The sequence below is a fragment of the Microtus oregoni genome, unplaced genomic scaffold, assembly GCF_018167655.1.
Source record: "Microtus oregoni isolate MIOR12 unplaced genomic scaffold, Mior012 000017F_ref0000208, whole genome shotgun sequence".
In the NCBI taxonomy this organism is placed as follows: Eukaryota; Metazoa; Chordata; class Mammalia; order Rodentia; family Cricetidae; genus Microtus; species Microtus oregoni.
In genome coordinates this window covers 30,922,107-30,936,997 of record NW_024543076.1, presented here as the reverse complement: position 1 = coordinate 30,936,997, position 14,891 = coordinate 30,922,107, and the positions used below count along the sequence as shown (strand labels likewise).

At 46.6% G+C, this 14,891-nt stretch overlaps 1 protein-coding gene across 1 annotated transcript in view; it reads left to right on the top strand.

Moving 5' to 3' along the window:
• Positions 1-3,053: 3,053 nt before the first annotated feature.
• Tram1 (translocation associated membrane protein 1) overlaps positions 3,054-14,891 on the top strand; it is a 29,762-nt gene continuing 17,924 nt past the window's right edge. Inside the window, exons 1-4 of the mRNA XM_041667770.1 lie at positions 3,054-3,359; positions 12,185-12,248; positions 13,493-13,614; positions 13,740-13,856. Of these exons, the coding sequence (XP_041523704.1) occupies positions 3,237-3,359; positions 12,185-12,248; positions 13,493-13,614; positions 13,740-13,856 (426 nt within the window). The 5' untranslated portion in view covers positions 3,054-3,236. The remainder of the gene's footprint in view (positions 3,360-12,184; positions 12,249-13,492; positions 13,615-13,739; positions 13,857-14,891) is intronic.

Below are 14,891 nucleotides of genomic sequence, written 5' to 3'. Positions count from 1 at the left end.
AGGGGGCAGGAGCAGGAAGCTGAGAGACCAAATCTCAACCACAAGTACAGAGACAGAACTAGAAGTAGGTGATTCTCTATACTCTCAGAGCCTGTTCCCAGGGAGGCCTTTCCTCCAGCAAGGTCGTTGAAATTACCTGGTGCGAATGAGAAGGAAACACGAAACACGCAACAAACCCGCTTAGGAGTTTATTGGAGGAGGTATGTTCAGGTCTGGGGAAGTCAGTGTGCAGAGAGTGAAAAAGAGAGAGAGAGTAAGATGGCATCCCCAGCTTTTTTTGTTTGTTTTTGTTTTAGGTTTTTATTGATATTTATTGAACTCTACATTTTTCTCTGCTCCCTTCCTCCCCTCTCTGCCTCTCGCCTCCCCCATTCAACCCTCCCCCAAGGTCCCCATGCTCCCAATTTACTCAGGAGATCTTGTCTTTTTCTAATTTCTACTTCCCATGTAGATTAGATCTATGTAAGTCTCTCTTAGTGTCCACATTGTTGTTTAAATTCTCTGGGATTGTGGTTTGTAGGAGGGAAATGGAAGCCGGGGTCTTAGGAGGGAAATGGAAGCCGGGGTCTTAGGAGGGAACTGGAAGCCGGGGTCTTAGGAGGGAACTGGAAGCCGGGGTCTTAGGAGGGAAATGGAAGCCGGGGTCTTAGGAGGGAACTGGAAGCCGGGGTCTTAGGAGGGAAATGGAAGCCGGGGTCTTAGGAGGGAACTGGAAGCCGGGGTCTTAGGAGGGAAATGGAAGCCAGGGTCTTAGAAAAGGCAGACCTCTTTCTCTCCCCAAGCCAGGCCTGGTGGCTCAGGCCTCTAATCAGTGTTCAGGAGGACGAGGCAGGAAGGCGGCAGTGACTTTGCAGTCAGCTCAGGCTATAGAGTTTGAGGCCACCCTGTGTTAGGAGTGAAACCTTGCCTAAAATACAAAACAACAGCAACGAAAATAGGAACCTCCTAGTGATATACTTCCTCCAACTAGGCCTCGGCTCCCAGAGTTTCTGTTGCCTCCTCATAGTCCCACCAGCCCTGGGTGACACTTTTAGTACAAGCGTTGGGGGTCATTTAACATCGATGCCAGAACATCGGTAGTTGGCACAAGGTTTCTTCGGGAGAAAAAAAAAACTATATCCTAAAATTAGGTTATGGTGGCAGCAGTGCAATTTTGTAAATATGTGATAAACCAATCAGATTATATACCCCAAATAAGTGATCGCTATAATTTTTATAGCCAAGCTTCCTTAGACTACAGCTGAATCCTAAGATAAGATTGGCTAGGGCAATCACGAAAATATGTGAAGATTTCAAAAATGTCACTCATCAGCTAAATTTGAAGGAACCACAAACTCTGCTAGGTAGAAGAGACAAGCAAATGTTCCAGACAAAGACAGCTGACACACGGCAGAAAGGGACTTGGGAAAGCACGTCCTTGCTTCTTAGTGAGTATTCAGTAATGTAGGTCCAAGAGACAGGTCAGAGGGTGCTGAAGGGCAAGACCTAGCCTGTTTGTGCAGGCAGGACCAGTCACAAAGGGATATTTGGTCGAGCTAGCTTTCCACGCGGAAAAGAGGAAAACAGTGAAGAAGAGTCTCAGAGAACATTCAGAGGGGGACCTGAAAGGCAGGAATCACTATGGAGAAGTGAAACTCATGATTTTAACCAGAAAGGAAAATAATAATACTAAGCCTAGTGGCCTCTCGGTTAAACACTCCCCTGGCAGCAGCTCCTTTAGTTGCTAAGATGACCACCACCGTCCTCCCAACAGATGAAGCCCACCTGGTTTGTGCTTGCTCTACTCTCCTTGGGGAAATACAGCTTCCTCGCGCCCTGAGTTTTTCTCCTGATGCTTCAGTTCCATTTAACACGTTTCACTTTCAAAATCTTTTTTAAAGATACTCTTTCTGCATATGAATGAAGGTCCATAAGAATAGGTTAGTTTGAATTTCTCCTTGAGTTCTGAATTCTCAGTTGAGTTCCTGGTACCGGGTCAACTCCCAATCCCTACTTTTTGAGTAAATGGATACATAAATAAGGAAATTGAGTCTCACAGAAGTAACTTGTCTATGAAAATACAGATATTAAGTTGAGCATTGATTCAATAACCACTATTTATTTGTTTGTTTATTTGTTTTTGTTTTTTAGAGTCAGGGTTTCTCTGTAGCTCCGGTGCCTGACCTGGCTGCTCAAACTCACAGAGAATAGCCTGCCTCTGCTTCCCAAGTGCTGGGATTGATAATAACCACCTCCTCCGGTTTCCAAAAGTGGCAATAGGGAAAGGAGACTAAGTTGCCTTGATTTGGTGCTGGAATGGACGTCGAAGGGCAATAAAAAGTCGCAACATGAGTTGATTTTAGCTTCTAGATTGGGCAAGTAGTGCACCTTTTCAGGAAAAAGAAAGACCCTGGGTTCAACTGAAGAAGGAAAGAGGAGCATGGCAAGGGAAATCTTTTTTTCATGACTTCCTAAATAGTGTTAATACGGTGTAACAAGTAAATCTAAACTCCCAGTGGAGAAGGGCAGTCTGGCGAGAAAGACACACAAGAGTTTTAGGCAAACAAGAGTTTAAAGCCAGTCTTTATTTAAAACAAGGTGTTGCTATGTAGCCCTGGATAGCACTTCTGCCTCAGCCTCGCAAGCCAAGGGATTACAGGAAGTAAACCACAATCCCTAGCAGATGCTTGAAATCTGAAGCAGAGCTCAAGACTATCGAAAAATACTACTTTTATTCCAAATTTTCTGGACGGTGACTGTCGCTTACACAACTGCCCATCAGCGTGGAAGAACGTCGTAGCACCAAGGCCAGGGTGGGCCAGGAAGGAGAGAAGGCACCGGGCGATCATGCACATACTATGGCACGCGACCATTCCCAGGAAGCTCGCGCCACCTACGACTCCCAAACCACCGGCAGGGCGCGAAGCCTCGGCGCGCTACCCGTGTCCTGCGGCCTCCAGCCCACAGGGGGCGCTGTGGGTCACCAGGCGTGGCCACGGCGCGAGCGCGCGGTCTCTCCCTGGTGCGCATGCTCGCCTCGGGCTGGCTTTTTTTTTTCTTTTTTTTTTTTTTTTTTTCCGGGCCGCCCCGGCGGCTGCGTACTGGCTGTGGGATGGGAAGTGAAGCCCCAGCGAGCGGCTGCGGCGGGGCTGTGCGGAGCAGCCAGCGGGAGGCGGCGGCGGCGCGGCGCTGAGCAGCCGAGAGCGCGGAGCCGGGCGTAGGGAGCACCTGCAGGCACAGGCACAGGCGGCTCCACCATGGCGATTCGCAAGAAGAGCAACAAGAACCCGCCGCTGCTGAGCCACGAATTCGTGCTGCAGAATCACGCGGACATCGTCTCCTGCCTGGCGATGCTCTTCCTGCTGGGGCTCATGTTCGAGGTGAGCCCTCCTCCGTCCCGAGCCCCGGCCCTCCAGAGCCCCGGCCGAAGCAGGCCACCCCAGAGGAGCCGGTCGGCGCTGCGCAGCCCCCGCAGCCCCCCGCAGGCCCTGCGGCCCCGGCCCGGCCCGCCGCCCCCTCCCGCGCCGCGCAGTTCCTGCTTCCCGCGAAGGGTTACGTGGCAGCCGGCGAGGGGCCGGCGGAGGCGGCGGGCGCGGTCGTGGCGCTGGCCCTGCGCGGTGGGCGGACCCGGGGCCGGGGCAGCAGGGCCGAGTGACTGACAGGGACCCCCCGACCCACGTCGGCCGCTGCCGCCTGCGCGGAGGGCGGGGACCGGGGACCCACACTCGGTGGCCCCTTGCCCCGCCGACGGCCACTCACCCAACTTTCTGCCTTGGGTCTCGTTTCCCGGAGGATCGGGTCTGATCCCGACCGAGGCTCGCAACAGCTGTGTTGAGGAGTTGAGCGATTCCGTGTCTCATCGCAGAGGCGATGAGACTGTCAGGAGTGTGTAAATTCTCTTCCCACAGATCTGAGTATTTTGATGACTTATTTAACAGCTGTTGAATGTGGGTAATGAAGTTTGCAAGGTGAACCTGTAACATCCTACGGGTTTTTTTCCACCCTCCTCAGTGCATCCGCCCACTCCCTCCCCCCTTCTATTTTTTTTTTATCTGTAAACCTCTGAGTCTCATTAAATATATTGATGATTACCATTTTGTCTCCCCTCTCCCTTGGCCTGTAACCTAGTGGGGATATTTTATTATTCATTTTTACTAGTTTTTTTTTTTTTTTTTTTTACCGTCGAGAATAGAGCTTTAAAGATTTGTGTGAGAGCAAGAAACTAATGGAAAGAGACAGCCCAGGCTGAAAGGTGAATAGGATTTTGGTTTTGGTTTTCCATTAAGCGTGTGTGTGTGTGTCTGTGTGTGTGTCTGTGTGTGTGTGATCATTAGATATCTTTCTGTGTTACGCTTGCTTCTCTTCTAGTAGACATTCTGAATCTACATATGGGTATTATTCCTGATAGTGTCACAAACCGTTGTAGCCACTGCTAAGGAGGTGGCAGAGTGAAAGGAAAGTGGAACTAACTTGCCCAACAGCTTACCAGGCAACCCAAATCTGAGACGTAATTTGTCTCCCCTTACCAGACGTCATAGAAGTCCCTGGCACCGGCCACACAGCTGGTGATGAGGAGTCCATCGGATAATTTGGCCTGTAGAAGTCTGACAGTATTTTATGATTGGGTGATATTTAAAATGCAGGGTTTGGTGTGTGGTAAATGCTTGCTTTGATTGTTTGTTGGAGACTGAACCCAAGACTGGTGCAGGTCAGGCAAGAGCTCTATGCCTGACCTGTACCCCCAGTCCCTAGTGCGTGCTGTTTCTGAAGTGTGGCCCTGGGCTCAGTTGTCAGCAGCACACACAGTGCTAAATATTTGTAATCTCTGAATTTGACATTTTTCCTGCTGTGATATAAAAGTAATTCATACCTCAAGATAGTTAGCAGATGCTTATCGTGAGTTTGAGGCAGGAGAGTTATGAATTCAAATCCAGTATGGCCTACATAGTGAATTCCAGGTCCCTCCCTGTCTTAAAAATAGTAGTAATAAAAATAAAACGCAATCTTTTATATGCACCGGTATGCACAACAGTTTTTTTTATGACTGGCCATCTCCAACATGGTAAGAACTCCTGACCTGAGAGGCCTAATTGAGAGATCTGTAGAGCAGATTTGCAGTGCTTTAAGTGAAGCGAAATGTAAACCAGAAACTTGGACACTTGAGAAATACCACAGTCTCTGCTCTTATGAAAACTGTTTGGTGTTCTTTTGCCACATTTTCTAGGGAAATTCACTATTATGTTAATGATTGGGGAGGGGGTGTAGCCCTGGCTGTCCTGGAATGTGCTGCATTGACCAGGCTTGCCTTGAACTCACAAGAACCTTCTGCCTCTGCTGGGATTAAAGGTTTAACAGTAAGTGAATTGTTTTAATACTAAATAAAAGCTTTTAAAACCACTCCAAAAAGGAGTGTATTAAAACCATGAACAGAACAGCTCGGTCCATGAAGTCGTTTCTTTCTCCTCAACCATATGTTAAAGAGTTAAGTTTGGAAGGCCCGTTATCTATGTGCGGGTGAAACTGTCTGGATGGAATTTTGCCGTTTGACTGAGCAAACAATTATTTTAAAAGTCAATCTAATTATAGAGGTACGGTGTGTATGCCGAAATAATAGAGAAGCTGGTATTTTGTGGAAGAACACTGAGGAAATGTTAGGGAATTCATGGAGAAACCAGGAAGGAATAACACGGGGTGTTATCAGCCAAGCGCACAAGCACGTGGGAATGCTCTAGAAGTCTGCACTCTGCAGCTAATTCAAGTTAGGGAATATTGGAACTCGAGTTTCCTAATCTAGAAATGGGTTATACAGAGGCTGAAATGAACTAAGATGTCTATTCCCTCACTCAGGGTTGGACTTACAAGAAGGTAGCTATGGTAGTAGCTATGGTAATTCCTTGGAAATCCGTCCAGGTTAGAAAACAGATGGCAGAGTAAAAACAGGTTTCTCTCTCTCTCTCTCTCTCTCTCTCTCTCTCTCTTTATCTCTTGCTCTCATTCTTTCAGAAGATTGAGGAAGAAGTAACCTGTGGGAAATGTTTGATTGTAGGAGCTCTTACAGATCTTCTTGTAAATAATAATGTTTTCTTTGTACAGTCGGTATCTGTCTACAGAATGCAGATACTACTAGTGATTTTGTATTTAAAGTAGGAAACATGGAGCCGTGAGAGAAGCTGTAAGGCTTCTTTGGAAGCTTCCTAGACGGGATTGCTATGGAAGGATAAAGAGGGTTCACAGAGTCAGTGACCTTGCAGACAGGCGGTTAGGGAGCCGCGCTGTTCGGCTGCTTGTACCTGGTAGGTTTGCGGATATCGATGTTTACAGCTATCATGGGACAGCATTAAAGGTTTTATTCCTAGATTTATTTGTACATGTGTGCACGCATTCGCACACAAGTCTTTGTACCACAGCACATGTGTAGAGGTGAGAACACAGCTTATGGGAGTTAGATCTCTCCCCCTGCCTCCCATGCAGGTTCTATGGATTGAACTCAGTTCATGAGGGATGGCAGCAGGTACCTTTATCTACTGACCCACGTGCTTTATTATAGTTTGGTTTTAGTTTCCATTTAAACTTGTTTACATACATGGATGTCTTGCCTGCATGCATGTCTGTGTAATGCATGTGTGCCTGGTGCCCTTGGAGGCCAGAAGAGGGTGTCATACCCCCTAAACTGAAGTTATTTATAAGCTCTGTGGGTACTAGGAATAGAACCTGGACCCTCTGGAAAAACAGCAAGTACTATTAACCACTAAGCCATCTATACAATCCCACAAGTTTTATTTATGTATTTTGGGTTTTTTGTTGTTTTGTTTTGTGTGTGTATGTAGCCCTGGCCATCCTGGAACTCAATCTATAGAGCAGTCTGGCCTCAAACTCAGATGTCTGCCTGCCACTGCCTCCTGAGTGTTGGGATTAAAGGTTTGAGCCACCATACCCAGCCAGGTTTTATTTTTAAATATAGCTTGTTTTAATGATATTTCTCTCCTGTCTTGAAAAACCAAAAAAATAATAATAATTTTATGTAAACTGATGGAGAAGTAGAATTTGATAGTCAGAAATTCTCTTGCCTTTCAGGAATCCAGTATATACAGTGGCCATGCCTATCTCTAACAGAGATATCTCTAATATACTTCTCATCTTTATAATATGAACAGGCACCAAGCCCCCACTTAGAAGCACTCAAAACACCAACTTACATCTTAGGACTTTGCATGTGTGGACTTGGATCTCATTAGGTTGTGGTAACTTATGTAAGATAGGTCTAAATTGACTCTTTGTTTTCTAAGTGGGTAGTAGTATAAATGTCCAAAATGGCCAGTTTTACTATTTAATGTAATAAGCACCGGGGTGGCATGTTTACATTCTGAATCAATTGGCTGAAGCCGTGCTGAATGGAATGGATGTTTAGGAAGCTGGGCAATGTCAACAAAGATGAGTTCCACTATACATTCTTAGGTGGGTATTGTTCCCGTTTTTTCTCCTCTCCTTTGGCCTAATGTCACATGCTAAGCCAGTTGGAAGCCAGATCTTAATTTTATTTGGAAGCCTTGCATAAAAGGATAATGTAATTTTTGTTGTGTTTGGAATTTGGTACTATATTCATCTTTGAAGGTTTACATTTGCTGTGTATAAAGGAAAACAAGGTTTTCTCTGTGGTATTGATGACCTCATATTATAAACTGAAAATGGGGGCATGGAGGCCGCAGAAGAGACGGAGTGTAGATACCACAGCACACACGTGGGGGTCAGAGGGCAACTTTGAGGAATCTCTTCTCTCCTTTCATCATGTGTTCAGGAATCAAAGTTGTCATCCTTTAACGCCCAAGTCACCTTGCTGACCCCACTAAATCTCATTTTAAATCTTTTTTTAGCCTTGTATTGAGAGAGAGAATGAGAGAATGAGAATGTGTATGTTGGGACGGAGGGAGGGTCAGGAGGTGACTTGCAAGAGTCAATGTTCTCCTTCTGGCACAGGTATCCCAAAGACTGAACCCAAGTGTCAGTCCTGGCGGCCAGCAAAACCTACCTGGGCTGCGTCCCCAGGCCCCTCACCAGGTTTCAATGCAGTACCTTTGTTAGCCCTTCTTTCTGGTCAGCTGATCTTCTTATCCTCCCTGTTCAGCAGCTCACTTTAGTGAGCGTCTTCTAGATGGTTTGGTTTTGTTTTATCATAGGCCTGATTTATCTCTAGATCATGAACTCCAGGATAGCGGAGTTCAGGCACAGCCTAAACAGTTCACCCCCCCCCACACACACACTCATTCCACTGTTCTTCTGCCAACTCTCTAGTGAGTTCACATTGTTGGGGTAACTTTGTCTCTTCCTTTCTGCCCATGTGTAAACTCTCATTGCATCTTTACTTAGCTAAAGGACACCGCTGTACCTTATTCACAGGGACAGGGTGTAGAACCCCAGGGATGCCTGCAGCCACATATTTTAGGGCACTACGTGTCCTATGAGTTTGCTACATGTGCTGTTGGTGATGGTTTTAGTAAACCAAGCGTGATGAAAGACTAACAACAGTGATAAGATAGAACAGTTATACTCTAACGCCAGTCATGTGAAGGCCGCCTCTGTTATCCTCTTGCGTTGCTTCTCCCTTGTGCAGTGAGATGAGCTGAAACAAGGCGGAGGATGATGCACGGTCAGGCTCCAGTGTCAAGGTTACAGGCACAAGCACTGCCCCAGCAGCTCATCCAGTTACCACGACAGCCCCTGGCAGGCCAGTAGGTGATTGATGTCCCGGGTTAGACAGAGTGACACGGCACAGGCTCCACCAGGCTACTCGCTGTAACACCGTTTAAAACTGACCTCTGTCAAGAGCCTGCTGCATTCGTCAAGGCTGCTCTTGACCACAGATACCTGAAAACACGCCTAAGGGGAGACTACTGTTCCTTGCTTTGCCTTGCCTTCTCCTCGGTCTTCATCCCCAGCCCCTTCTCCTTTTCTCTGTAACACGGGCTGGCCTCATGTTCCTGATCCTTCTGTTGTACCCTCCTGAGTCCTGGGGTTACAGACATGGACCAACATACCTGGCTGTTTCTGCCTTTTTATATGCCTAAGATTCACATCGTTGAGGGGTTCTAGGAAAAAATCATGCACCTGTTGATATCACAGATTTTTGCATCACAGATTTTTGCCTCAGACATGATCTGTGATCTTTGTGCTTCTCCTGGCCAGGCAACATTGAACATTGCGTTAGCCCCTTCCCCACCCTGCTTGCAGGTAAAACAGCTTTTATCAGCTGTCAGCTGCTGTGGTAGGTGATACAGCCCAGGAATGCTGCGACTGGGCAGGCTGAGGGAGGAGTCTAGTTCTTCAGACACCAGATCAGCCCTACCTCGTGTGTATGTGCGTGTGCGTGTGCGTGTGTGTGTGTGTGTGTGTGTGTGTGTGTGTGGAGAGAGAGAGAGAGAGAGAGAGAGAGAGAGAGAGACAGATACACACAGATTTGGGGGTGTGTGTGGATGGATCCCCATTCTCTTCATTCTCCCTTCACTTTCTCACACATCGATTTCTTCAGGTCACATAAATAAGACAATTCTATCCCCGACTCATCATAAATTATAGTCAAACATAGGGATCCACCATGTATATGGCATTTAAGAAACATAAATGAATTCCATGCTTAGAACTAAGTCTCCCTCTGCAAAACCTCCTGTGGCTTATATGCAGACACTCCAGAATTTAAAAAGCAAGAAACCAAATTTGCTTTTGATCTCAGGCATGTGGGTAAGGGAGGCTTGGCCTGTGCTACCATCACAGCTGAGGAGGAAGTAGTCAAGATTACTCTGCTTACAGTTCCTTTCCTAACACATCTTTCCACTGTTTTCCTCTTTGTATTTAATTCCTCCTTTTCCCCTGGGAACTATCCCTGGGGACAGACTCATTATCTTTCCTGGCCTAAAAACAGCATCATGGTGGTTGTCTGCTAAAAGACCTGGTGCCATCTTGTTACTCTTAGGGTTTAAGTCCGCTGCACTTTGACTTTTCTGAGCCCTTCGTTGACGTGTCTCAAGCTGTGACCCGTGGATTCATCGCAGTCACCTTATCTTGCCTTTTGGAAACGCGACTATGTGGTCCATCCGGTTTTTCAAGCATTTTCCTCTCATCTTTGGGGATGCCAGACACTTTCCTTTCTCTCTGTCACTGACATTTCTTTTTAGTTTAGGATACCACTGGCTTTCCTGGTTCACAGTTTGGGAAGTCAGGCCGGCTGCTTTGGGTCTGTGGTAGAATGAACATGGGGGCAGAGAGCCCCTGATGGAGGGGCAGAGAAGCAGGAAAGGGGGAAGAAAGAGAAAGACGGCAGGCTCTCCCAGTCCCCGTGAACCGGAAAGCTCCTTCTAGGCTCCATGAGTAGTTCCACGGCTAAGGACCTTCAGGCCAAGCGTAGCAGGGACTTGAGTTTTGGCGGTCTCTGTTCACTCTACAGACACTGTACACTTGCAGAGATGGTAGATAAGCTCCCACAATTCAAGCTCTGTCCCGACATAGTAATTCCCAAGTCTTAAGCTAACTTCTGCCTGCCAGCTTCTAGATTTGGATATAAGCTGCCTGCAGCCCTTTGCAACCATGTATCTCAAAGAAATCTCAATCAGTTGATCAGTTTCTTCCCTGATGTTCAAAACCTGCTGTTCTTGTACTCCTCCTTTGTGTTAGCATTTGTCACCTTGTTGTGCAAGCTGTAAGCACCAGTAAGTAATGAGGGACACTTTCCTTTGCCTACCAATCCTTACTTGGCTTCCTAAGTGCCTCGTCTATCCCACTGCCACCGTCCTAGTGCCAACTTTACTATCCTTCACTGGGTGTCTTGCAAAGTCTTACACTTGGCTTGCATGTTTACTCTGTGATGTTTCATCTTATATTTATTCTATAATGTTGAACATATATTCTAGGTCCCACGCTAGGTTGGTCTTTAAAATTAGCATTGCATTCTTTCCCTTACTGTGTGGAGGTCAGGAGACAACCTGTAGGAGTCAGTGCTCTCCCTCCACCGTGTGGGCTGTCAGGCTTGGTGACGAGGGCCCTTACTGGCTGAGCCATCTCTCCAGCCTCCCCAGACTAGGTTCTGAGCATCCAGTGACAGGATGATGTAAGCAGGGCCCCATCAGATGGTGCTTACTTCATAGCGGGTGCAACAGAAGTGAACAGAGTCCTGCCATGTTGTGTGACTTGAAGGAGAGGCACATCTTTGTCTGACAAAGGAACTGCCCCTCCCGTCTAAGAAGACTGTGGAGGGGGCCAGAAAACTGGTGAGACCTTTGAAGAGAGGGAGGAATGTCAGCCCCACTATGCTAGGAAGACAGGAATCCAAGGAGAATCCAGGGAGAGTGGGGAACACGGAAAGGTGACTGGAAGATGATTGTGGTGGCGATGTGGAGAACCCAAGGGGCCACGAGACCCCTCCTTAAAATCAAATTTCAATCACACTGAAGCAACTCAGTACTGTTTCTGTGCTTTTCATTTCTGCCTCGGCTGCCGTCTTCAACCCCTGGGCAACTTAGGAACATCAAACAAGCTCTTGTGCCACACCTCGGAGAAGCATTTCCTACCCCAAGGAAAAGCAAAGAGCTTGGTCCTTTCTCCTGAGGATCTGGTGTAGGGTGTTGGCCCAGATCCTGCAGCATTGTAACAGTCTGTTTACTGCTCCTTGTCCTGGGATCAGTTCATTCATCTGTACTGAGCCTTTCAGGTGGAGCGCTGGCCTCGGTGCCTGTGAGTGCCCATTCCATCTTTGTGTTCTGACCGCAATTAATGAAATACCTGCTGACCAGTTAGCCGGGCATGGGAGAGGGGACGAGCGCATAGACCATGCAAGTGCTCCAACTTCGCTCACACAAACTCCGCTTCCCTTATTAATTTACACAACATTTTCCTTGATGGGAACTTCCCAGTGATTGTTCTAGAGTAGAGAATTGATCTTTGAGAGATCATTGTTTGCTGGATCAACTGAAGTCGTGTTTTGAAATGTCAGCAGTACACACGGGTCACGTGGTCTGAATTACAGAAAGGTCCCTTGGTGAATTGTCCTAACTTTAGACGCTGCTTGTGATCAGACATCCCCACTGTATCTGCCCAAGGTGCCGCAGAATCGGGGGTCTTGCTTCTTGGAAGTGAGGGCAGAATTTGTGATCTTTTGCCCTTGATGTGTTATCGTTTGGGAGAGAGTCACTACTGATGCTTTCCATGCTTTCTCCTCCAGATAACAGCAAAAGCAGCCATCGTCTTTGTTGCTCTTCAGTATAATGTCACCCAACCCGCAACAGGTAGGTGTTCATGTCGCGCGCCAGTGGGCAAATTTGGAAGTGTCCATGGACACTAAAATTTATGTTACTCTCTAGCGTCCGGGCTTTATTTTATCCTAAACAGTGTATGAAACCTGGTTTTATGTGTTTATTGTTTATTATATATTTTGTGCATGGTCTTGAAATTCCATCAGAGAATTTTCTGTATCACTCCCTACAGTCCCCTGCTAATGGATATCCCGAGAGTAGATGTGAGCCGGGATTTCTGCCCTTGGTTATATTTTAGCCTGGGGATGATCCTACACGCTTATTCTTTGCATTTTTTTGTACTCTGCCTTCAGCAGGCATTTTGATGAGGGAAAGTATTAGTAAACTTTAGGGGTTATCAGATAATTGTGGCCAAGCGAAACTTTCACTTTAGAAAGTTTTTTTTTCCAAGTTATGCTATATAAAAATTGAGTTGCTGTTGAGCAGGGTGCTGTGGTTGACTCTTGTAAGCGAGAGAGAGGAGGCTGACTTAAGGAAATGGGATGTATCCGGCAGTAACCTGCTCTGGGGTTCCCACCTTGGCAGAAGACCAGAGGGATGGGAAGAGTTTTTCTGTTGTGTGCAGCTCTGTAAACGCTTAGTAGAGTAAGCGACTGGGAACACAAGTTGCTCGAGACTGTAGTAGTGTTGCTGGGCATTCGAGATTCCAGGATGAACTTGTCACCTAGAAGTCCCTAAACAAACCTCAGAACTCAAAAGCAGTAGCCAGCAGCTCATAAGTACTGACGTTCATTTTGAAAAATTAAAGCAAATTCAAAAATTAACGTAACTTTTGAATAGTAGCTGCATCTTTCTGGCGCTCAGAAATCAGAACCAAAGCAGACAAGTCACGTTGGCCTGCGGTGAGAATCAGAACGGAGGGTCCATTAGAAGTCCAGCCAAGCGGCTGCAGGGCTCTAGAGAAGAGAGTAGGCGAGGTAAAGGTCGGCCAGGTAGCGTGCGGCTCCCTCCCCCTGTTTTTTTGGTTCCTGGTGGCTGTGACTAACATGTGTCCAGTCTTTTGTAAGTAATCCCTGAAGCTTCAGGTGGTAGACAGCCTCTTCAGTTTTCCTTCCCCTATGGCTCGAAACCCTCGGGGGAAACTGGTATCACTGTAGAACTCTATTTGGGGTTGGTCTCCTTTCGTTTGTTTCCATAACTATGTTGTACTGAGTGCTGTTTTCATAATCTCACGTATATTTGTGTGTGTGTGTGTGTGTGTCCTTTTTGGCCTTCAGAAGAACAAGCTACTGAATCATCATCCCTTTATTCCTATGGCTTCAAAGATTTGGCTACAGTTTTCTTCTACATGCTAGTGGCGATAATTATTCACGCCATAATTCAGGAGTATGTGTTGGATGTAAGTATACAATCTCAGAAATCCCTATTTTGTAAAGCACTACTAGTTCTCCATCCTATGATCATCATATATTATGTGTATTTGGTGACTTGTTCTTTATTGCTAATACCTGCTTTTGTTTTCAGAAAATTAACAGACGAATGCACTTCTCCAAAACAAAGCACAGCAAGTTTAATGAGTCTGGTCAGCTCAGTGCATTCTACCTTCTTGCTTGTATTTGGGGCACATTCATTCTCGTCTCTGTAAGTATGTCACCAGGCATTGTCCATACGTCTCTGTGACGCTAAGAACTCTGCTCGTGGATGAGTATACTGAAGAGTTCCCAGGCTGGCTCTTTTCAGATAGCACCAGTTCAAAGCTGCTGACTGTTTGAGCAAGGCTCACCCAGTTTTCAGTGTGGGACATCGTTACTGTTTCTTGTTGTCACTTGTAGATCTCCGGTTTTACAGAGAGGATCTCGTGTTAACCACGAGCTTGCTGAGATTAGATAAGCAGAATTGTTGGTCAGTTCATCCTTGAGACAGTGGAGGGGGGGCTCCAGAAACAGCAGTGTTCAAGTAAGGCCGTGTGAACCTTTGGCTCTCTAATGAGAGGGACGACTGTGCCAACTTCAGTGTTAAATGACAACACACAGTGCCCCCATTCATCTCCATTCCATGACTCTACACACTTTTAAGTCATCAGTCGTCATGGTAGGAATCAACACCAGCCAAGGAAGGTGCCCAGGATACAGCACTTAATAGCAGAGCTGTGCCCACCCCATCTTACTGATGTAGCAGACATAAAGGAAAAGTCAGCTTAAAATCTGTTTTATGTAAGAGTTACCCTGGGCCAGGAAGTGGTGGCACATCCCTTTAATCTCAATACTTGGGAGGCAAAGGCAGGCAGATCACTGGGAGTTCAAGGTCAGCCTGGTCTACAAAGTGAGTTCCAGGACAACCAGAGCTATGCAGAGAAACCCTGCAAAACAACAACAAAGTTATACCAGGGACACATAGTCTTCTTAAGCCATCAAGCCATCACTGTGGTTTAGAGGGGTTTTGCTTTGTTTCTTGTTCTCATTAGATACATCCAGTTCCCTGAGGAGGAGGTTTGCATGACATTGTATGAGTTGCATCATAGTGAACTTCTGTCAAGAAGTACTGTTTTCAGTTCTCTGATTGCAGCTAAAATACACCCTCACAAAGCTGGTCCACGCCTGTTCCATTCGGTTGTTGTTTACTGCATAATGCTTGTGTGTCTGTACTTCTTACTCTCCTGTATTGAATTGAAGGATA